We start from the raw sequence: 23,940 nt of genomic DNA, 5'->3' as shown, positions 1-23,940 counted from the left end.
CGGGCCTCTCACTGTTGTGGCCTCTCCCGTTGCGGAGCACAGGCTCCGGACGCGCAGGCTCAGCGGCCATGGCTCACGGGCCCAGCCGCTCCGCGGCACGTGGGATCTTCCTGGACCGGGGCACGAACCCGTGTCCCCTGCATCGGCAAGCGGACTCTCAACCACTGTGCCACCAGGGAAGCCCCCAACTTCCTGATTGACAGTTGGCTTGACTTCATCCTGCCATCCCCTCCAAATCAGCCTCCTTACCCTCCCCTTCAAAGGTGATTCTTCCTGCCCTCCCCACGGCCATCTAGGGCACTGCCGTCCTCGCAAACTCTCAGACTCAAGACGCCAGCACCATCTCTCCTTCCTCCCTTACATTCCCTTCACCAAACCCTGAAAACTCAGGTACCTCCTTAACAGTGCCTCTTGAGTGCTTGCTCCTTCTTCATTGCCATCGCCACGGCGGGGTTCCAGGTTTTCCACCAAGAGCCTACACTGCAACAAGGGCTCCCCAGCAGGACTCCCTGCCACCAGTCCCATTCCCACCCGATATCTTCTCACCCCAAGTTCACTTTCCTAAGATGCTGCCTCCATTCCATCATTCCCTGTTCACAGCTCTTCAGGGCACCTCAGTGCTCTTAGCCTTGTCCCTTCACAATCGACCCCGCTTTTGATATTGTATTAGACCTGGAACCAAAACTGACAAGGTGTGGTCCTTACTAGCTCTGTAACCCCAGGGAAATTGCTCTAACATGTCTAGGCCTTGGTTTCCTTAGCTGTAAAACGGGAATAATATCTACTTCATAGAGTGGTGTGAAGGTTCAATGACCATATGCCTCTAGACAGGGATCCCCGTGTACATTCACTCTTCTCCTTCATTTTCTACCAGTTTTCTGCACAAACCTTTTAACTGTGGCAAACTAGGGAAAATACAATGAAATCCCACTGGGCCTGTTTTCTTATCTATTCCATGAAGTATTTGGATCGAACTAAATTTCTCAGGCTCTTTCCAGGCCTAACATTCTAGTAGACAGTGTATCAAAGTGGTTAAGAGCTCATTTCTGGACTCAGAACTGGGTTCTAATTCGATGTTTATCAGTTAAACTTGTTGTTTGATGTTGGGCAAATGAACCTCTCAAAGTCTGCTTCTTGTGGGTAAAATGGCAATATAGTGTTTATCTCGTGGTATTATTGTATTACATGAGCTGATGATAGTGAAATGCTTAGTAAACAGCCTGGCACCTAGCACACTCTCACTCCATTAGACGTCTCTCCGGATCCAGTTTGAATTCTTAGTAAACCTAACCTGTTGACTGTAGTCTCCCTGTGAATTCTGATGCAACTTTGCACCGTTCATTGGATTTTAAAAAATCACTTCTACTGCCTTTTCCTATAAACTAACCTCAACTCTGTCCTTGTGATCCCTCATCAAGAATGGAATAAATCACTTTATTCTCTCTTCCCACAGGATCTCACCAGGTTTTTCCTAAAAGGCAAAGATCAGCAAACGACCGACTGAACGTTTCTATTTCCACTTGCCTCCCAGGTCGATGGGATGCCACCTACCAAAATCCAAATCCTCCAGGAGAAACTACTACACTAAACCGAACAGGAACCCCAGAGTCAAGATCCATGAGAATATCTGTTCCACAACTTTTCCTACCCAGTTTAGCAAAACACCTGTTGCGAGTAACAATACATCACAAAAGTCCACCCCCAAGACCCTGGTGTGCCTCTGACTTGTGAGTAGGGGTGTGGATGTGGGTGGCGACTGAGACCTCGGTCACTCCAAGTTCTATCCAGAAGAGGGGAGACCAAATGGTAACCTATTCTTCTATTGATTCTCTGCATCCCCTCCAGAACCACTAGACTTTTCCCAGTGATCCCATGAGGATCCAGCCTTGCCCTGAAGGATTCAGAAACCAGATATGACTAGATGTTCTTTTGGCTTAGAACAAAGGAAGGATTATTAATGGTCATAACAGCTTATGCCTCTATAGCCCACCCTTCCTCCAAAGCTTACCAACCATCCCACCTTACCATTACCTTTGATCCAATCAGTTGGACACAACAGGTACTTTCCCCATCACTGCCTACCTCACTGTTTACAGGGAGCTGAAGTGATTTGCCCATGACTGGGACCTCTGACACAATTCTTCAATTAGAGTAGACCCTAACGTCTATGGCTCTTTCCATCAAAACAGTTTCCAAAGTGACTGTCATTCTTGCACTGTCTTCATAACTTTGGCTTTTATTTACCTACCGTCTACCCTATTAATGTCTTTCTTGACATACACTCTTAAGTACATTTATTTTAAAAGGGATATTTTGATCACTATCATAAAATGGAAGACCAGAATCACTTGCCATGAATAGAAAGTGACCATGAAAAGAAATACAATGAAAACAAAGTGATGTTTCAAATCTTAGATTTCCCTTCCTTGACCAAGGCTCAGAGACTCCCTTTCCCTCTGTTAAAAAAGTAGATTAGCAACTGTTACAGAGGGGCTAAAGCGTAGGACCAAAACGAAAATTTTCTCTTTGACACAATCAGAATTGAAAGGGAGTGGAAAAGGGAAAATTTTTCTCATTGTTAACCCAATATTATATAAAGCAGCATCCAGACAGTTCCTAAAAGTTTCTCAAATACCAGTGATGCCTGACCCCTATTGCATCATCCCATAATCAGTCCCTGGTTTATAAGTCCACTGAGTAGAGAACCTGAAACCGGAACATGAGAGACATTCTGTTTGGATAGAGGAAAATGATGTCAAGTTTCTGGAAGTATGTTTCTCCTCAAGAATATGAAAGAATTTTGTAAACATTTTAATCCAATTTAAAAAGGTTGCAAACTCTAGAGACCAGGGCATCTCCTTTCCTGCAGAACATTAAGAACAGGCCAAAGATGTGGAGTGGAATATAGTCTTCAGAGATAAGACGTTGGGGGTCATTTAGTAGAGAACCCCTTCCTCAGTTTTCCATAAATACATCTACACACTGAGATGCACGGGCATGCATATGCCCAGGGACACACACACACACACACACACACACACACACACACACACACACGTATGCCCTGCTCCCCGAAAGTGGTCATCCATCCTCCACTTGAATGGTGCTCAGCCATGGAGCCTCGGATGACAGCTGCTTCCATTGCTGAGGTCAGTTTTGTTGCTGAAGTGAAGGGCATATTCTCAGCTGTACTGTGAATGCTGTCACCCCACAGAACCTCGTCCATTTCCTTGAGCAGTCTGTCCAGCAGGGTCCCCAGCTTGAAGGGAGAGAAGGCAGGGCGGGGCAGGCTGCACTGGATTACCCTCGGAATTTCATTCTAGAGCTGTGCTGTCCCATAGAACTTTCTGTGCTGATGGAAATGTTCTATAAAATTTACTGTCCAATACAGTAACCTCGGGCACATGTGACTGCTGGGCATTTGATTTGGGGCTAGTGTGACTGAGGAGCTGAATTATTCATTTTATTTCATTTTAATTGCACTTTAATAGCCATATGTGGTCGGTGGCTATTTACTGAGCCCCACAGCTCTAGAGTATTTGATGATAAAGAGACTTCCTGAAGGACAACTTCTGCACTTGTACCTGTCACAGATGGAAGTAAATAAACATGCCCCCAGTCCCCCCCTACCCTGCTTTGCACCATCATCATTCCATCCCCTGCTCTTCAAAAAGGAAAGAATTTGGAGGGATGAGCCCATCCCCCATTCCAAATATCTCCTCTGTCCCCCTTTCCCCCCATAGCCCTCTTTTTCCCTGCATCCCAGGGCTTCCCAGGAGGAGCCTAGTGATTTCTCTGCAGGGAGACAAAATTGAGATGAGTTGGAACTTACAGCCAAGAGGAAGCACGCAAACATGCCCCAGGAGCACATATAAAGGGCTGAGCAGAATTTAAAAAGGGTCATTTCCACTCTGTGTGCTGTTGTGCAAAAAAATATATATACATATGCAATTAAGGAGTTCATGTCTCTCTTCTTTTTTTTTGCGGTACGCGGGCCTCTCACTGTTGTGGCCTCTCTCGTTGCGGAGCACAGGCTCCGGACACGCAGGCTCAGCGGCCATGGCTCACGGGCCCAGCCGCTCCGCGGCATATGGGATCTTCCCGGACCAGGGCACGAACCCATGTCCCCTGCATCGGCAGGCAGACTCTCAACCACTGTGCCACCAGGGAAGCCCCATGTCTCTCTTCTTAGATTAAGAAATTATTATACATTTTCTTAGATGTGGTCATGGTGTTGTGGTTATGTAAGAAAATTTCCCTTATTTTTTGGAGATGCATGCTGGAGGACTCAGGGGTGACGTGCCACGAGGTACTATCAGTGTGTGTATGTGTTATATGTGCATACATGTGGGTATATGAGCACCCAAACACCAAGATAGATACATATCTACATACATATGTAGATATATATATACATAGATAAATACAAAGATTAGGTAGATTGGATAGATAATAGCTAGATACCTAATTATATAGACACATAAATATATTAGATGATAACTAGATAGTTACATAGATAACTAAATTAGATAGATAGATAGATGGCAAACATTTTTTTTTTTTTTGGCTGTGCTGGGTCTTCATTGCTGCGCGCAGGCTTTCTCTAGTTGCAGCGAGCGGGGGCTACTCTTCGTTGCGGTGTGCAGGCTTCTCATTGCGGTGGCTTCTCTTGTTGCGGAGCATGGGCTCTAGGTGCGTGGGCTTCAGTAGTTGCGGCGTACTACTTCAGGCTCAGTAGTTGTGGCTCGTGGGCTCTAGAGCACAGGCTCAGTAGTTGTGGTGCACGGGCTTAGTTACTCCGCGGCACGTGGGATCTTCCTGGACCAGGGCTCGAACCCGTGTCCCCTGCATTGGCAGGCGGATTCTTAACCACTGCGCCACCAGGGAAGCCCGATGGCAAACTTTATAATTGTTAAATATAGGGGTGGGATTATGAGTGCTCATGAGAAAAACATGATGGACAACAGAACTACTGCTAATTTAAAAGATGTTTTTATCACTGCCAACTGGAAGCGTCTTAAGGCCAGTGTGAGAAGTGGGTGGGCACGGCTTCTGCAATCAGGTGACACATAAGAAGGGCAAGGTCCACAGATGAGGAGGAGACACAGGAAGGAGGAAGGAGCGGTGCTCTGCTTGGGCAGGCGGTATCAGATCCTTCCCATCCCATCTCCTTTCCACTCTGGACCGCCTCCCTCATCCCAGGCCTCGAAGTGGGGAGCCAGGCCAGAGCAAGACCTGATGGGTACCAAGACTGGCGATGGGGGCAGAGGAAGGAACGGCAAGGATGGCAAAGCAGGAGTGAATCCAGGGAGCTCGGCTGGGGGGGGCAAGTAGCCTGTAGGGATGAAGAGAGGGTGAGCTTGGGCTCGCTGCTGCCACCCCACCCCTCAAAGTCACTGATGGGGAAAGGGGCGGACATCAGTTCTCTACACTGGATATACACACTTGAATCTCCATCCCAGCCCCTTTGCCCGATCTGACCGTCAATGATAGTATAGACTCGGGGGTACTAGTCTCCCCAACTTTATGGGCCATGCAAAGAATGAGGAAAACTGTATTGACGTTCCTTTGATGACCCCGACTGGGGATCCATGACCTCCGGCGGGTCAAGGAGTCAGTTAGCCTTCCCTACACCCTGCAGGAGTGAGGCCTGGCCTGGATTCTCACCCCAGCAGGGCTTGAAACAGGCTTGTGGTGGAGTGTCACTCAGACATCTGTCTGATGCTGTCCCCCAGAACCGCGGATAGCTGGAGGCAGCCAAGGATGCCAGGGCAGGTAGGACCGCTGTGGACACACTGCCGGGTGGTTGCTAGAAAAAGCAAGAGGAAACCCTCAGCTGCCAGTGATGCCTCCTGTTTAGCACAACTGGAACCCCAGGGCTGCATGACCCCACCCCACCCCCAGGCCTGTATCCTGAACAACTTCAGAGGGAGCCATTCACATGGTAAACTCTGAGGACAGCACTTTCTAGAAACATGTACTGTGAGGGCCCAGCAGAGTCATGCATTCTAGCTCAGGCACCCACTGGGAACGGGACAAGCAGTGATCCCTTTAGTCTTCCTCCTCTTCCTGGATACCTGTGCAGAGACGGTCCCTGGGGAGGCACTTGGTACAGTCAGGTCCTGGGAAGCACCTACAAGGTAAGGGTGGATGCACCAGAGGCAGGAACAGGGGTCTGGGGAGCAGGGAGTGGAGGTGAGAGGCAGGGAGGTTCTAGGAAAGGCAATGACTTCTGGGGGGGGGGGGCGGAAATGGATGCTACAGCCCCAAACTGCCTTCCTTCCCAAGGCGGGGTGTTGGGAGACTGGGGAAGAAGGATTAAATCCCAGGGATGGTAAAGTGGGGGCAGTGCAGCCCTGAAGAGCAGGGATTGTGTATGTCCAGCATCTAACACAGGGTCTGGTGCATGGGAGGTGCCGAGTAATGTTTGGTGGTTGCATGGATGGATGGAGGGATGGATGGGAAGGAAGGAAGGGAGGAAAGAAGGGTAGGTGAGTGGATGGATGGGCAGAGAAATCACCTGGAAACCGCATTTCCCCCTTGAGCTTCTCTTGTCGGCGCCATTTGGCTCTTCGGTTGGAAAACCAGATCTGAGGAGGGCAGAAACGATGCAGCTGGCTGTGCGCTCCAAGGCCCAGCACCTACTGCTCTCACCACGTGCTCCTGACCTGGACTCGGAGTGCAGACCCTTCCTCAGCCCTGCCGTCCCCACTTCCTGCTCTGGCCTGGGCTCTCTGTCCCCTTCCTCAGTGCTAAGGCGTGGAGCGGGCCGTGGAGGGGAAAGCTCAGCAGAAGCGCAACAGGGAGGAGCCTGGCTCCTTCCTGCTCCGAACAACCCCGTCTCCGCCTCTGGCCGCCTTCTCTACGTCACCGTCACCGGAAGCGGAAGCGGAAGCCTGCCCGGCCCAGACGCGCTGTCCTTGTGGTGTGTGCACGCTGTGTGGCAGAGCTCGCTCACCCTCACCGTGTCTTCAGGCAGAGAGGTGGCCGCAGCCAGCTTCCCGCGGGCCGCTGAGTCAGGGTACTGCCCACGCTGGAACTCTGCAGAGATGGAGGCTCACACAGCAAGGGCGCAGGGAGAGGAGCAAGGCCCCACTCCCCGCCCGTGCCAGCCCTGAACTGCCCTACTCCCCGACGCAGGGGCATCCACGGCCTCCAGCTCTCAGCCTCGGCCCGCAGGCCTCTGGGCCGTTGCCTCCGTGGCCCACCGTCCGCCCCAGCTCTGGCACCTTTCTCCAGCGCCTCAGCTTGGCCTGGGGAGAAGATCGTCCGATTCCGGTGGCCTGTCCCTGGGTGGGGACCCCGGGGTGCCTCGGAGCCGCTAGGTGGCGTTGGAGGAACTGGAGCCAAAACAGCTGCAAAGGGAGACAGTGGCTGGTGCTGGTCTGTGACGGTGATTCCTCTGGTCGGATGGAGTCCCCACGTCCCTGGTGCTGTAGGCAGGGCACAATGCAGGGTGAGAGCAGAGCCGCACCGCTGGGGCATCCACAGTTACTCGGGGGTCGCCGCAGGGGCACTGGGTGGGAGGGTTCGCAGCCATGGTGGGAGCATGCTTAGCATGTGGGGGGAGACAGCCGCAAGGATGGGCCAGGCTTGCCTGATCCCGCAGCACCTCAAAAGTGCTCTGAGTCCTGTCTCCTCGGCAGATCCTGTGAACTTAGAGACCTAGGGAGCTGCGCTCTGTTCCAGGACCTGCCAACAACTAGCTGGTGACCTTGGGTAAGTTACTTCCCTTCCTCTGAGCCTCCATTTTCTCCTGCTAGGAGAGAATAAGACCCCCTGTGAGGCCCACGTTATTGTCTTGTTGTGAGGGTGATCCAAGAAAGAACAAGAAAGGAATCGGAGGACTGTAAAATGCTTAGGTTTGGCTCTGAACATCCCTGGAGGCAGCTCCAAGACCCACCTGGCAACCTGAGCTGTGCCCTGGGGAATCTCTGGTCCTCCTGTATCGCCCGCAGGACTCGGTTGATGGAGGAGACCTGAGGATGTGGGGTGATGAGTGGGGAAACGGTGCCCAGCCCAGGTTGCATCCTGAGGATGTTTCCCCAGTATCCTTTCTCTCCTCTGTCCCGGCCCACACATCGTTCCCAAGGGCAACCTCCTTTCAGCCCCACGCTTTCTTCTTCTCACCTGTCTCACCGCCACCGCTTTTCAGAAGAGAAACTTTTGGGTCAGAAGAGAGCCCCGAAGCCCCGCCCCCCAGCCTGGGAGGCCCCACTGCCAAGTAAGAAGGGATCTTCTTCTCCCTCCCCAGACAACCAGTCTGGCAGCCGCAGTTCCGGTTCTGGGGAGGGGAGGGCACTTACACTGGGGGTCTTGTCCTGGGTGCAAAGCCCTTCAGCGCAGAGCTGGCGTTGGATCTCCCAGGCGAAGAGGGCTGGGCACTCACCCTTCAGCTGGGCGATTCGAGCCACCACAGGTGGTGTGGCCAGGCGTGGCTTGCTTCCCCCAATCCCCTTGGGCTCCAAGACACCTGTGCGGTAGTACCGCCCTAGGATCTTGCTCACACAGCCATTAGATACCTGGGTCAGGTGAGAAGCAGGGACAGGTGAGGCATGATGGGCAGAGGGTGAGTGTCCCTGGGACAGAAGGAAGCTACAAGGCAAAGTGAGACTGACTGAATCAGGCCCCAGAGTCGAGTCTAGCCTCACCTTTGGAACCCTGAAGCTCCCTATCCCAGCCCTCAAGGAGGCAGCCCAAGCCCCAAAGGCCCTCCGAGTCTGCAACAGCCCCAGACTTGCCTTAAAGGGGCCGCTTCTCCCTGCTTCTTGTGCGCATCACTGGGTGAAGGTCCCAGCACACTACCTTAAGCCTCCGTGAGATGTCACAGGGCCGCATCCCGCTGACGGCCAGCTGCACGATCTGCTGCCGGGTGTCCAGGGGCAGAGGCCGGCCATTCACAAAGAGCCCCCCCAGCTGATTCACACTGCTGATCCCTGGGCAGGAGAAGGAGGCATCGTACCTGAAGTCTCCCCTCTCCCCAGCCCACCTGCAGCGTGGAGGACCCTCCTGGGAGAGGGCTACTCAGGCCCTGCTAGCCTGGCTTCCCACCACAGAGAAAATCCTCTCTCCAGGGGACTGCTCCCCTTCTGCTGCCAGGGTCCCCCAGACATGCCACTTTCTTTGGGAGCTGGCTCACGTGTGAGTCTTTGCTCCTTGGCCACATGCACTGGCCCTCATTGTCTAAGGGAAGCAGGGTGGAGCGGGGAGGGAGTGACTGGGAGGGGCTCCCCCAGAACGCTGGCTGAGGGCACATGAACCCACGTGGATGGAAGCGGAGCCCGGAGCCATTCCCGCCCTCCTATGCTACCCTGTTCTTCCCACTTCTCCTGGGCATCTTACCGTCCTGCAGCATGCTCCAGGCTGGGCCTCCTCACAGAAGGGCAGGAACTGGGAAGACTGGGGAGCGGAGTTCCTCCTGGGAGCTCCTTTTTTGTTCTTGAGGCTGGACCTGCCATAATCGAGGGTTCCTTGGGCAGCATCTCTTGCTTAGAATGGCCTTGGGGTGTTTTGTGATAGAGGATAAGGTTTCTAAAGTTTGCCAGTAGATTGGCTACGAAAATTCAATTTCTCTTTACTAAACCTTTGAATTAAAACATCACAGAGCCAGCAGAGGACTGGATCTTTCTGGATGTCCTGATAAGGGTCTGGGAGGGTGGGAGGGCTTTCTTTCTCACATGTTCCATACAAGAGGTCAGGTAAAAATGGATGATGGTTTCCCTTTTCCGAACGGACCACTGTCGCCTCTGACCCCTCAAAAGCCTTGTCAGCCACCAGGTGATACACTTGGGACCAAGTCCTGCCTCCTAAGCTCAGGATGCTATGCCCAGCCAGAGAGGGCACCAGGAACCAAAGATCTCCATATCCCTGGTCTGAGGTGGGGACCAGGTTCAAGGCTTTTACTCTCATGCAGGTCCTGATGTTATGTTCTCCAAACCACCAGCCAGAAAGCTTCCTTCAGAGCACCTCATGGGAGGGTCTTGCTCTGGTTTTTGATACTCTCCAAGAAGGTCTGGGGAAACACCAGGGCTCAGCTCTACCCCCTGGCATTGAGGCTTGGGTCCCACCCCCTGGAAGTAGAGATGAACAAGCCTGAAGTCCTGGTTTCTCCCAGAAGACACCTCTCTTGACAGCTTCTAACCCGCTGGGGTTGCTGCTCCCTGTTAACTCTGGAGAGGTCTAGATCTCATACTTTCAGAGGCCAGGTCTCTGGGACCAGACACTCATTCTTGCAACTACTGTTTACCGAAGACATGTCAAAGGGAGAGAGGGAGAAGCAGGAGAGAGCTGTCTCTGATCTGTATAGAAGCCAGTGCGAGCACGAGAGAGTCTCTTGGCAGCCCAGGACACAGGTTGTGGGCCACCATGTCCGTCTTGCTTTTATCTGCTAGTAATGGGAGTTGAAGCCTCCTCCTTTCATGCCTGGACCCCTGGCAGGGCTGGAGGTTCCCCCAGAGAATAGCTTATGCATAGAACTTTCCTGTAATAACCATGCCATCTTGGCTCAGTTAACTAATCTGCAATTATTTACTGAATAAGGTATTAATCATGAGCACATAGCCGGTTGTTCAAGATGAAGGGAGTAAAAAGAATAGGGACAAGGTTTTCGCCCTCCAAGAGATTACAGTGCAACCAGGGAGGGGGGACGAGCGCGAAGGAAACAACAATGAACTCACAAAGACTATGGCAGCCAGAGCGACTTGATAAATTTCAGGAGATAAATCAGCTTTTACTCACTCCTCTCTAGACGGTTAGAGACACATTCCCCTGCATGCTCTCATCTTTCCAGAAAGTCAGGAAGGAAGGCAGAGGTTTCTCCAAAAAGAAAACTGAGGCAGAGATTGGGGCTCCCACAAATCAGGGGCCACCCAGGGAGTAAAGCTCAAGGAGGTTTAGAAGCCAGTCCCTCCTCAGAAGCTGCAGTTTCCAGCTTCTAATCCTGAGGCTCTCTTTCTCTGCCTCCACCCCTGCTGCCTCCAAAGCAATAGAGGAAAGTCAATCTGGGGATGTAAAGGCTATGCCGGGATAGCGGGGGCAGGTGGAAGCTCAGAAAATCAGCCGAACCCTGAATCCTTGATAGGACTGTGTCCCCCCTGAGTGATCAGAGCTCAGAGGAGCTGTGGGGTCTCAGGTTCAACATCCAAACCTAAATCATCTCCAAACCTAAAATCACCCCAACTCAAAACAGAAAGCCATCCCCGGTCACCACACCACACATTTCCAACGTTCATATTAACTTGTCTGATGAAAGAACTGGTCCTCACAAGATGGGGGAGCAGGAGAGGGGGCTGAAGGGGCAGGAGGGTGGTGGCTGCAAAGACAAAGGACGAGAGACGTTGGCTTGGCCACACAAAGACATGGAACCAGCATGAGAGGCGGAGCAGACAATGAGCCTGCAGTGAGCTACCTGTTTGGTGGGGGGGGGTCTCAGTCTCCTGGCCTGGGCTCCTGAGACCCCTGCAGGCTCCAGGGATGGTGGTGGTCTGGTCCTGCTAACAGCCTCCACTCTGCTCCTGCTTCAGTCCTGCCAGGGGGTCCAGAGCCACAGAAAGCCCGTGCTCAGGAGCAGAGGGCAGCCTTCTGGGAGCAGCCAGTGATGTCACAGGCCATGAGCAGAGGAGAGAGGAGGAGGGAGGTGTGCATGGGGCTGACTGACACCGGCCCTGAGTCAGGGCAAACCACAGCCAGTGACCCACTGTGTCCTTCCACCGGAAGTCCTCAGAGCCTACCTTGCGCCTACCTGCCACCCTGAAGCAGGTACAGAGCCAGTCTCATGCAGGCCCCCTGACTCCTGAGCACACCCACTCGGGGGCCAGTACTCCTGAAGGGAATGGGGAATAAGGAGGATGGGAAATTTCAGACTGTGTCCCCAAGGCTTTGAATGCACAGAAGCCCAAACATGAATTCCAGAACTACAGACACAGCTTCCAGCCAGAATGCACTTCTGGGTTCCGGGTCAACTCCTGGGTCCTATGTGTATTGCTATAAAAGGTCCATGGGTGTATAGACCAACACCTAAATACCGGCCAAGTTGGCTCATGGATCTCTGAGAGAATGCGGTGTGCGTAGAGAGAGTATCACATAGCACCAGTTCTTCCCAAGAGTGTCCTCACCAATCCTTCAATTGGCTCCTTGACTGAGGTGACGCCCAGGATGAGTTCTTGCCTGGAAACTGGGGGACCCTGGACTTTAGAACACTGGCAACAGGAGCGATGGAGGGAATGAGCCTCTGAAGGGAGTTAGGTTGCAGGTGGGGAGTTTATCCATTTCTCGATTTATCAGGCTCCATTCTACGAGGGATTTGGTGCTTTTAGACTCTGAGCTATGAATGACACTCCTGTTCCCGCAGAGAATACCACAGGTTATCTGGATTGTTGTTCAGGTGGGGGGGCCAGTAGCTGGAAGGGAAACAAAGCCCCCAGCGCATGGAAGCTTTGTTGCCACCATGGTCTCGGGCAGACCCCTTGTGAAGGAGCCGGCATGGAAAGGTCTTTGGGTCCATCGCATACCTTGGAGTCTGTGAAACCCTCTCAGAAGTCAGGCTGAAAGTAAGCAGGGTGTGGTGCTCTAACACTAGACCCAGAGCGGGGAAGAATAGGTTTCAGTGGTAAATGCTTTGGTTTGGGGGGCAGGGGTGTTGATGTTGTATGTTCAGCTTGATCCTAGGATTGGGAACTCTTATTCTCAAAGCAGGGCCAAATATATCACAGAAGTGGGTTTTCTACCTTACGTTGACATGTACTGCCCTTCTCTTCCAACCTCCTCCAGCATCCTCAGACTAGCCTGGAGCCCTCGGGGACAGGGGAGACTGCAGCAGGTGGTTTCAGCACCAGGGGCAGGACAGCACACGCTCTGGTGGCTGTAGAGGCCATTCACTCCCAGGGCAGCTGGGACTGCTGGTCCCTGGACTCTGCCATGCCTGGGTGAGAGGAGTTCCCAAGGAAGGCATGTGGTAGCTCTAATCTTACTCCTCCTTTCCTGCCTCATCCCTTCCTCTTGATTTGCCCCTGCATCTGGGGGCCGAAGGCTCCACGTCCAGACCCACTATTCCCATAGACAGCTGTGTGAGGGTGGAGATAGGGGTGTCAGGGGGAGAAGGGACAAGACCTGGCAGATGGTGGCGGCAGCGATTTCCCCCATAAACTACCTTCTCCCCCCACCTTTACAACACACTCTTGGGTCTGAACAAACAGAGGCTTTCGACCCAGAGGTGATGGGGGGAGGGAAAAGAGAGGAAGGGCTGTGGCAGGGGGGCCTCGCCAGCCCAGAGGCTCAGCCACTCAGCCCTCTGCCCAACGCACCAGACTGTTTGAGAAGCAAATATCTGCCTTCACTGTCTGGCTCTCTCAACCTACACACACCCCCCAACCACGGGCTTGGGGCTAATTGTCCCTCATTCACTGGGCCCAGGCCCCAGGCTGCCGCCAGCCCCTGCCATCTGCTGTCAATTATACATTAACTCAGAGGTCTTGCCACCCGCCAGCCAGCCTGTGCGCCCCTCTCCAGTCCGCCCACGGCCATTCCTGCTTGTCCTTCACCCTGTTGTAGAGCCCTGACAGCTGGCTTCTTCTGCCCTTGGGAGCCCCTGGTGTAAAGCCCTGTAGCTATGGGAAAAGATCTGTCCTCGGGAGAGGCCGCTGGAGTTCCCCTGCCCTTTTCAAGGGGCCAGCAGACAAGACAAGCCCGTGCGTAAAGCTGGAGAGGGCAGGGCGCAGCCAGAACAGAGACCGACGGCTTCCCTCTGACACCTCACTCCGGCCTTTGGGCACTCACTGGGGGTGGAAACGCCAGTTCCAGGCTGTTTCCGCCCCTCCCTGTGGCACCTCCCTGTAGGCTGTGGGGTTCTGGCTCCCATCTTCCCTCTCTCCAGCGAGCCCCATCTTCTGCCAGCCCTCAGCTTTCCAGAGCGCACTGGCCACCTCGCCTAAACCACTCGCTGGCAGCACGTGCCTCCGAGTTTAAAGTCGTAGTAGTTTCCTGGCTACAAAAATGTGGGGTATCTTCAAGTTCCTTGGATATTCCTGAGCTTGGTGCTAAATCTGCAACTGCCCGCACCGCCAACCCTACTCTCCCAGCCCACACCCCGCTATAACACTTGCAAATCCCAGTGCTTTTCCGCTCAGCGTCTGAAACGCTGGCTACTCAGCTCCCTCCCTCTGAATGTGCCACAGAGAGAGTGAAGAGCACTTCCTCCTAACTGGGGACACAGAAAATGCCCCCCTCTTCCCTCTTTTTCAACACGGACCCCTAACCTCTGAGCTCAACCCTCCCCTTGTTTCACCTATGACCAGGCTTTGCTGGGTGGGGTGGGGAGTCTTTATTCCCCTAGACAACCCCCAGCAGAGCTGGGGAGTTCAGGGGTTAGAGCCAAGAGCGCCAGGAGGCCAGGTGAGGAAGAGCCCAGCCCAAAGCTGCCAGGTCTGGCACTGTGTGCCTCAGACCTCAGTGGCCCATCACTTGTGGAGAGTGCGTCCTTGGGTCCAAATGCACATCAGACCTGCCCAAGGGGAAGGGGCTGCATCCTGACTGGGGTTTTCAGACCCGCCTGGTGACCCAAAGTTCCATTTATTCCTTGGGGACAGCTAGCTCTGTGCTCTGCAAATCTTCTCCACTCCATCCTGCCCAACTTTGCATGACGTGGAAGATCTGGGGAGGAAGATAGCATTCCATTATTAAAATACATTTTATTTTAATAGGCTTTATCTTTTAGGACAGTCTTAGATTTACAGAGAAATTTCAAAGATAATACAGAGAGTTCCCATACACCCTATACCCAGTTTCCCCTATTATGAACATCTTACACTAGTATTTGTTATAATTAATGAACCAAGATGGATATGCTATTAATAACGAAAGTCCATACCTTATTCAGATTTCCTCAGCTTTTCCCTAACGTCCTCCTTCTGTTCCAGAACTCCATCCAGGACGCTACATTTCGTCACCAGGTATTCTGAGGCTCCTCTTGGCTGTGACAGTTTCTCAGATTTTTCTTGTTTTTGATAACGTATAAAATTTTGAGGAGTTGTAGAACATCCCTTAGTTTGGATTTGTCTGATGTTTTTCTCATGATCAGACCGGGCTTATGGGTTTTGAAGAAGAAGACCGAAAAAGGTAAAGTGCAGTCCTCGTCATGTCACATCACACGTCAACGTGACTTACCTCTGTTGATGCTGACCTTGATCACCCGGTTGAGGTAGCGTTTATTGGGTTTCCCCACCGAAGTTAATCTTTTCCCCTCTTTTCTATACGGTACTTTTCTGAAGGAAGTCCTATGTACAACTCACACTTAAGGCGTGGGAGTTACGCTTCACCTGCTTGAGAGTGAAGTGTCTACATTGATTTTGGATTTCTTCTGCTTAGGAGATATTTTCCTTCTCTCACACTTACTTGTTCAGTAATGTATGTCTGTCAATATGGACTACAGATACTTATTTTATTCTTTGGAATATTATTATCCAATATGCTACATTTTTTGTTGCTCAAATCGTTCTAGCTTTGGCCATTGGGAGCTCTTTCAGTTGCCTCCTTTGTCCCTTTGACATACCCCCATTTTCATGGGGCTCAGTTTTTGTTTTGTGTGTGTCTGTGTGTGTTGAGTATCTCCTTATTTATCTTGTATATTTCCTGCCCCAGGCCTAGAATCAGCCGTTTCTCCAAGGAGCTCTGGTACCTTTTGTTGGAGAATGGTATGAGAAACAAAGACCTGGGCACTAGGCATGCTTGCTGCGACTGGGGTGTCAGTTCTTCTGGGTTCTTTCAGCTGACAGAGCAAAGAAATATACATGAGTGTACTAATCCATGTATATAGACATATCTATAAATAGTTCCATATGTAACCATTTGTATCGATATTAAACTAAACATGAGTTCATACTGATGTCTCCAACTCCAGTCCATTATCACATGGATCATTCTGGTTTCCTCCCTTGCTTACCTGTGAAGCCCGTACAATACATAAGTACAATTTATTTTACCTTTAGTCTTACAGACTCCACTCATTTCCAAAGTTACTTAAATCAAGTAACTTGATTTTCCCCACTCCCGTCCCTGAAGCTGTTTCATACATTTGTAATACACTTAGATTATTTAGTCATATTCTGCAATTCATTTTAGGATTCCCTGACCTCTAGGTAGTTTTTTAAAATTTGTATACATTAAGTTTCATTCTCTGTGCTGTAAAGTTCTATAAGTTTTGATAAATGCATAAGGTTGTGTATCCACAAGTACAGTATTACACAGAGTAATTTCACCGCCTTAAGAGATCTGTAGTGCCTCACCTATTCAACCCCGCTCCCTGCCCGCAAGCCCCTGGCAACCACTGATCTTTTTACCATCACTATAGTTTTGCCTTTTCCAGAACGTTATGTAACGGAATCATACGATATGTAGCCTTTTCAGACTGGCTTTTTCCACTTAGTAATTTGCACTTAAGATTCCTTCATGTCTTTTCATGGCTTGATAGTTCATTTCTTTTTAGCGCTGAGTGATATTCCACTGTATGGATGAACCACAGTTTATTTAGGCATTCACCTACTGTGGACATAAGTTTTCAACTCCTTTGGGTAAATAGCAAGGAGTACACTTGCTGAATCACATGGTAAGGGTATGTTTAGTTTTGTAAAAAAACTACTAAACTGTCTCCTGAAGTGGCTGTACCATTTTGCACACCCATCAGCAATGAATGAGAGTTCCTGTTGCTTCACAAACCCATTAGCATTTGGTGTTGTCAATGTTTTGGATTTTGGCCATTCTGATAGGTCTAATGGGGGGTATATCATTGTCATCTTAACTTGCATTTCCTTAATGATACAATGTGGATAATCTTGCCGTATGCTTATTTGCCATCTGTATATCTTCTTTGGTAAGATGTCCAGTTAAGGGCTTTGATCCATTTTTTCATCAGGTGTTTGTTTTCTTATTGTTAAGTTTTAAGAGTTCTTTGTATAGTTTGGATAATATTCCTTTATCAGATATGTTTTTTGCAAATATTTTCTCCCAGTCTGTGGCTTACCTTCTAATTCTATTCACATTGTCTTTCAAAGAGCAGAAGTTTGTTTTTTGTGTGTGTGTGGTACGTGGGCCTCTCACTGTTGTGGCCTCTCCCGTTGCGGAGCACAGTCTCTGGACACGAGCAGAAGTTTTTAATTGTAATAAAGTCCAGCTTATCAATTATTTCTTTCATGGACCATCTCTTAGGTGTTGTATCTAAAAAGGTGTCACCATACCCATAGACTTTATTTTTTTAGAGCAGTTTTAGGTTCACAGCAAAATTAAGAGGAAGGTACAGAGATTTCCCATCTACCCTCTGTCCCCACACACGCACAGCCTCTCCCATATTCAATATCTCCAGTTTGTTACAATCGACGAACCTAAGGTGTAAATTCTATGGATGTTCTTTATGAAGCTGAGGAAGTTCCCCTCTATTCCCGGTCTGATGAGAGTTGTATCATGAGTGGGTATTGGATTTTGTTCAATGCCTTTTCTCCATCAATTGATATGATTTTGTTTTCTTCTTTAGCCTGTTGATGTGATGGATTGCATTCATTGATTTTTAAATGTTGAACCAGCTTTGCATACCTGGAATAAATTCACTTGATCATGATGTATGATTCTTTTTAGACATTGTTGGGTACAATTTACTAATATTTTGCTGAGGATTTTTTATTCATCTATGTTCATGAAACATACTGGTGTTCGGTTTTCCTTTCTTATGATGTCTTTAACACTTTTGATATTAGGGTAATTAATATTGGTCTCATAAAATGAGTTAAGAAGTGTTCTCTCAGAGATCCAGCTTTGAGACTGAGGACAGGGTTTATCATGCACATGTACAGAACACTCACTCTAAGTATCACACTATAATTGTTGTTACTACTATTACTAATACTATTATGTGCCAACAGGTGACGCTGTTATCTATTGACTGAGTTCACCCGTTCCAGCCTAGGACCTTCCCAGCCCCACCCTTGCTGCCTTAATTCTGCACTCCTGTCATTTCAGTCTCTCTGCTCTTCAGTTTACCCTCTTGATCCCTGGGCTCATTAAGCCTACTCTATGAAATTCCTTCTCTGACCTAGAGTTACCTTATCTGGAGATAGTGGGGTGGCTATCTTTCTGCTGCCTTTGAAATATCCACAAACTTCTGCACTTTTGAAAGGGAAGGGGAGGAGGAACATGAGTCATTGATGATCCCAGGTCTTTGCCTCTATGCTTTTTGAAGGTTGTGGGATCTTGGTCTTGGTCTCACTATAGAGTGAGAGGGGACTGAACTGTTTTAATGTGATCTAGTCATCACTGAAACTATGTCTGTAATAGGTCCTACCTAGGAAAGCTCAGTGCTCCAGCTTGGGTAACTTTCCGCTGCTTAGCAAGACTCAAAGGCAATGTGGAAGAGAGCTCCCTCCCCAAGGATAAGGATCTTACCTCGGTCCCAGGAATCCAGAGCTCGTCATCTTTACTGTGTCCACAAAGGCCCCCAAAGCAACATCTGCTCAGCCCAACAGAAGTCACTCTACTACCCAGAGGACAAGCTGTGTAAAGACAGGTAATTATAAATCAAGTCTCATTACCGTCTCTGGCTTGGCACCATCAAGCACAGTAACCAGGCTTTGAATGGTCCGCGTCCCAGGTTTCATCATCAGCCCAGCTGGCATCCCTTTCACCACCAACCCTCAGCTTACCTAATTTCTCTTTACTGTAGTCCTCAGGTCCACTTCTTGTTCGCTCTTACGCTCTCAAATCTCCACTACGTGAAATCAATTTTTTTTACCTTCCCTAGACGGCTCCACATTTCTCTCTCTCTCTTTCTCTCTCTGTCTCTGTCTTTTGTGGAAGAAAGTGCAGCAGCTGTGATGTTTCATGGAAGCTTCTGTTTACTCTCTGATTCTCTTTTCTTCTCCCACTATTCAATATTTAGATGGTTCACCAAAGCCCTCACTTTCTCCACCCACTATGCCGGTTTCTCTTGTCTCTTGGTACTTTGAGTTCTTTCTCTTAGTTTTCTTTCTGTTTCTCATAATATATAATAGTAATTATCCCAGTCAAGCTGTATTTGGAGAGACGCTGGCTAGAGCTGCTTGACCTCAGCCACGGGGTATCAGCTACTTGGGAGCCTGCCTGGGAGAGCCAGGTGGCCCTGCAGGGTCTGCACGTGGGCTCCCCCTGCAGCCTGCCCAGTGCTCTGCATTTCGTAGGGACCCTGAGTTTGATAGTAATTGTTCGTAACCCAGGCTTCCTTCATCACCTCTCCCCTGAGAGTCCGAGCACTGTGATTGGCAGGGGAGTCAGCATCAGGTCTGAAGGGGAAAAAGAGATGCAGACTTGGGAAAGACTTGGCACCTGCCAGCGCTCTGAAACACCAGTTCTCCTTTAAATCCCGTATCGTCCAATAGCCGCTCTCCACACCGTGAGTCTGACTTCCTCCAGGGATGGAATTGAAAACACATGCTCTGGAACCCAACAGAGTAAAATCCTTTGGGTGTTATTAGCCTTGTTAAGGAAGCTGGGTTTGAGAATAGAATTCTCTTTTTTCAGGAGAAAAGAAGGAATTTATTTTAAACCAACCAGTAAAAATATCAGTCAAACTATCTAACGTAATTGCCCAAAGATACCAATCTTAGTAACTCAGAAAAAAATGATTCTGTTGGATCAGTAATAAAGAATGCTGATTTTACCTCTGGTATTTTCTTTTCTTTTTACATTGTGGGAAAATATACACCACATAAAGCTTACCATTCTAGCCATTTTTAAGTGTAAAATTCAGTGGCATCAAGTACATTCACAGTGTTGTATATCCATCCTTACTATCCATTTCCAGAATTTTTCATCATCGCAAATTCTGTACCCATTAAACAATAACTCCCCTTTCCGCACTCCCCCTAACACTTGGACCTTTATGCTACTTTCTGTCTCTATTAATTTGCCTAGTCTAGGTACCACATGAGTGGGATCATGTAATATTTGTTCTTTCGTGTCTGGCTTATTTCACTTAGAACGATGTCTTTGAAAAGGAAGTTCTTATGCATGCTTCCCTTCTCTTTATCACCCTGATCTCAAAAAATTAAAGCTCTTTTTGAAACTATTGGTGGAGGCTTGAGTAAGAACGGAGCTGTCAGTCTATGAGCCCTGGGCAATAATGGAGATGTCAGTCTATGAAGATGAAGGGTAGAAGCAAAGCAAGTCTGTAAAGAGCAGACTCCCCTGGAGTTCCAAGTTCACATATCTTGAGTACTGGGAGAGCCCCAGTTGAGAGTGAAGACAAGGCAAGAGAATTTCATCAGCCAGTCCACAGAGATACCAAGCAATTGAAATAGGAAAACGACAGCTTGTCTCTCTCTTCCAGATGCTGGGGTTTCTCTGTACTGGAGGGTGAATCCCCTGAGCTCTGGTCTGCTTGGAAAGGCGACAAGAAGGTAGGGTCAAAATAGAGTAGTTAAAATGCCCAAGTGGGACTTCCTTGGTGGCGCAGTGGTTAAGAATCCGCCTGCCAGTGCAGGGGACATGGGTTTGATCCCTGGTCCAGGAAGATCCCACATGCTGCGGAGCAACTAAGCCCGTGCACCACAACTACTGACCCTGCGCTCTAGAGCCCAGGAGCCACAACTACTGAGCCCGCGTGCCGCAACTACTGAATCCCGTGTGCCCAGAACCCGTGCTCCGCAGCAAGAGAAGCCACCGCAGTGAGAAGCCTGCGCACCGCAACAAGCAGTAGCCCCCACTCGCCACAACTAGAGAAAGCCGCGTGCAACAACCAAGACCCATCGCAGCCCAAAATAAACTAATTAATTAATTTAATTTAATTTAAAAAAATAAAACATAAAATGCCCAAGTGAGTCCTGCCTCCTAGCTTCTACATTCTTCCTCTCCTAACTCACTCCCATCTTTTAAAAATGTATGGAGTAGGAGGTGAAAGGGGAAAGTTTGAAGTAGAAGGAAGTAGTATGTGGGAAGGAAATGAGAAAGAAGACACAGGAAATCGAGCCTCTTGACTGCGTGACATCTTCTGTCCTGCTCCATCGAGAGAGAGTGGGAGGACACCCCTGGCACGTGTGTGGAGGGGAGCACATTGCTTGGAAAAAATGAGATTTAGGCCAAATGGCCACTTATTTGCTGTGGGACTTCATCTTTCTAATGAATAAACTAACCCTAGTTTACCTGCTTCTTTTTGTCATAGGGAGATGTATTAATTCACTACAGCTGCTGTAACAAAATACTACAAACCGGGTGGGCTTAAACAATAGACATTTATTGTCTCACAGCTCTGGAGGCAGAAGTCTGACATCAAAGAGTCAGCAGGGCCATGCTCCCTCTGGAGGCTCTAGGGAAGGATCTGTTCCAGGTCTTTCTCCTAGCTTCTGGTAGTTCATTGGCTTATGGCTCCAATGTTCACATGACGTTCTTCCTGTGTGTGTGTGTGTGTGTGTGTGTTTTCAAAAAAGGCATTCTTTTCATGAGGACACTAGTCATTGAATTAGGGGCCCACCTTACTCTAGTATGACCTCTGATTTTAATTGATTACATCTACAATGACCCCATCTCCAAATATAGTCACATTATAAGGTACTGGGGGTGAGGACTTCATCATATGAATTTTTCAGGGACACAATTCAACCCATAACAGGAATAATCCCATTGTTTTAATTAGCACCTTTCCTATGGTAACCTCTCAGCACTGAGATTTGGAGAGAGATAATCATGCCCCTCCAAGACATATCCCAAGAAGGGAGCATCTTCTGCTCTATCCTGTCCTGTCTGGTCCCAAAACTGAGTTCTTACCCTTGGTAGGGACTGCAGAGCAAATGCCCAGCAAGACAATAATCCTCCTGGCTCTCACCAAGGTGCCATTTCTCCTCATACTCTCACCTCAAGTTCTTGTTTGTGGACCACTCCACGGGACCACCATCACTGTGTGCTGATTGTCATGTTCTTGTCAATGTTTTTAGATTTCCTTTTAGGTTTATCCTGTCTCTCCCTGGAAATTCTAGGCCCTAAGGTAAGGAGACGATCAGGATCTGTCCACGGTCCATTGATAAACAAGCCCTGAAGTTATCTGGCTGCTTCCTGCAAACAACTTAACCATCCTATGACATCCAGAATATGTGAGCTGGGTGGAGAAGGAGGTGAGGGCCAACTACTGGGCCTAGCCTGCCAATAAGGCCTCCACTGGGCAGCCAGAGGGCAGTGTTTGGCTACCTAGAACCTGGGAGGGAGGAATCCCTATGAGGGGGCAAAGGCCCTGGAAATGGGGGTGGGGCTGGGACCAGCAGGGACTATTAAAGCAAATCCCCTCTTTAATGATCATTTTCAGGACTTCGAAACCTTCTCAGATATATTCAGCTCTGTCTTAACCCTAGGAGCTTAGAGGAGACTCCCTCTAATAGCTACTTTGTAGGAACAGAACTTTTCTTGGGAGACAAAGGACAGTCAAGTTGGATAAAAGAGAAAAAAATTACCCAAGGTGCTAGATAACAGTTTCTGTAGGAGGAACACAGAAAATTGTCACAGTGGCTTGAAACAATGACTCATCTAGCCCAGCATTTTGTTTCTAGGACTGAAAAAACAAGAATCATTTGATGGGGAAAATAAAAGCTGGGTGGGCAGAAGACCTTGTGAGATAAGGAAAAAATGGGTAGATAAGGTGAATGTTATTAAATGTTACTGAAAGGTTGTCTTTGACAACGACCTCAGCCTTTGTATGAGGTGGGATGGGCTCTAAAGAGGCTTCCAAAACCATGCCTCACGGATAGATGGACAGAAGGACCAAGAGCTTGAACTTAGGAGTCACACAGACCTGGGTTGGAATCCCATCCTCCTGAGTCTCCGTTTTATTTCCTTTACAGTGGAAACAACGTTTCTCCCATGGGGGATTATTATAGCAATTTCATGAGATCATATGACAGTATATACAAAATATCTAGTACCATGCCTGGCCCGTTGTAGAGACTGAGCAAAAGGTAGTGTTTATAATTTACTTAAGCACCAATAGAAGGCAAAATGGGGCTTCTTAGTTACCAAAATGATGAACACATGGCTATGCAGGCATACTGAAGCGATGTGCAATAAAACCAGGCTGGGGAAAAAAATAATAATATTAATAAATAAATAAATACAGACTAAGCAAAAACTCAAATGAGAAAGAGACTTCGGCTGCTTTTCTGGGCTGTTGGTTTATGATCACATGGGGCGCACGCCTATTCATTCTTTCTCACCCAGGTGAATTCTGGCCTGGAGGCTAGAAAGGTATAACTGTCAATCGTGCTGTCACCTAAGAGAAGCAATGTGCTGTCTTTCCAGGGTGCACTCTGTGTATGTTGGCCAATAGACAGGGCTGGTGGGACCCAGTCCTGCAGAGCAGCTGCATCACTATCACCTGAATAAGTGATTAGAGCTGAACTTCTTGGCTCTCCTCTAGCGTTATACAACCAGTACCCACTGTGGGGTACGTACGAACCCTCAGAAATGCCCTCCCTAAGGAGGCTAGGGGTGCCAGGGCCTCTGTGAGGCTGCCTTGTTGGGGAAAACTTCATGAGTACCACCTCCTTCCTAACCAGTTTACAACCCTTTTCTGTAAGCATTTACTATGCTCCCACCATGTTCTGACTCCTTTTTGCTCCTTTGCATTTCCTGGCCCTAAAGTGTTTTTATACTGATATGAGACGGAGGTTGAAAGTCTTAAGGAAAATAATGCATGGGGTGGAATTTTTGTATTAAGGGTGGGTTGGGTTTTTTTGTTTTGTTTTGTTTTGTTTTTTCATTGCTTAGTGATTTATTCTCTCTCTTTCTCTCTCTCTCTCTCTCTCTCTCTCTTTTTTGGCCGTGCCCCATGGCTTGTGGGATCTTAGTTCCCCAACCAGGGATTGAACCCAGGCCACTGCAGTGAAAGTGTCGAGTCCTTATCACTGGACTGCCAGGGAATTCCTGATTTATCCTCTTAAGTTTCCA

At 49.1% G+C, this 23,940-nt stretch overlaps 1 protein-coding gene across 1 annotated transcript; it reads right to left on the bottom strand.

Moving 5' to 3' along the window:
* Window positions 1-5,027: 5,027 nt before the first annotated feature.
* On the bottom strand, window positions 5,028-18,452 carry PAX4 (paired box 4; the record flags this gene model as incomplete). Its single annotated transcript, XM_082661694.1, is given in 13 exon segments — window positions 5,028-5,262; window positions 5,264-5,326; window positions 5,328-5,335; window positions 5,668-5,809; window positions 6,078-6,133; window positions 6,521-6,590; window positions 6,959-7,041; window positions 7,230-7,355; window positions 7,904-7,979; window positions 8,307-8,522; window positions 8,806-8,936; window positions 15,160-15,269; window positions 18,424-18,452. Coding segments are annotated over 13 exon segments (1,179 nt in total). The 3' UTR covers window positions 5,028-5,193.
* Between the last annotated feature and the right edge of the window lie 5,488 nt (window positions 18,453-23,940).

Source organism: Grampus griseus (assembly GCF_964374135.1).
Source record: "Grampus griseus genome assembly, chromosome: 9".
NCBI lineage: Eukaryota > Metazoa > Chordata > Mammalia > Artiodactyla > Delphinidae > Grampus > Grampus griseus.
Note: the sequence above shows the minus strand (reverse complement) of the source record. Positions and strands in the feature narration are given on the sequence as shown.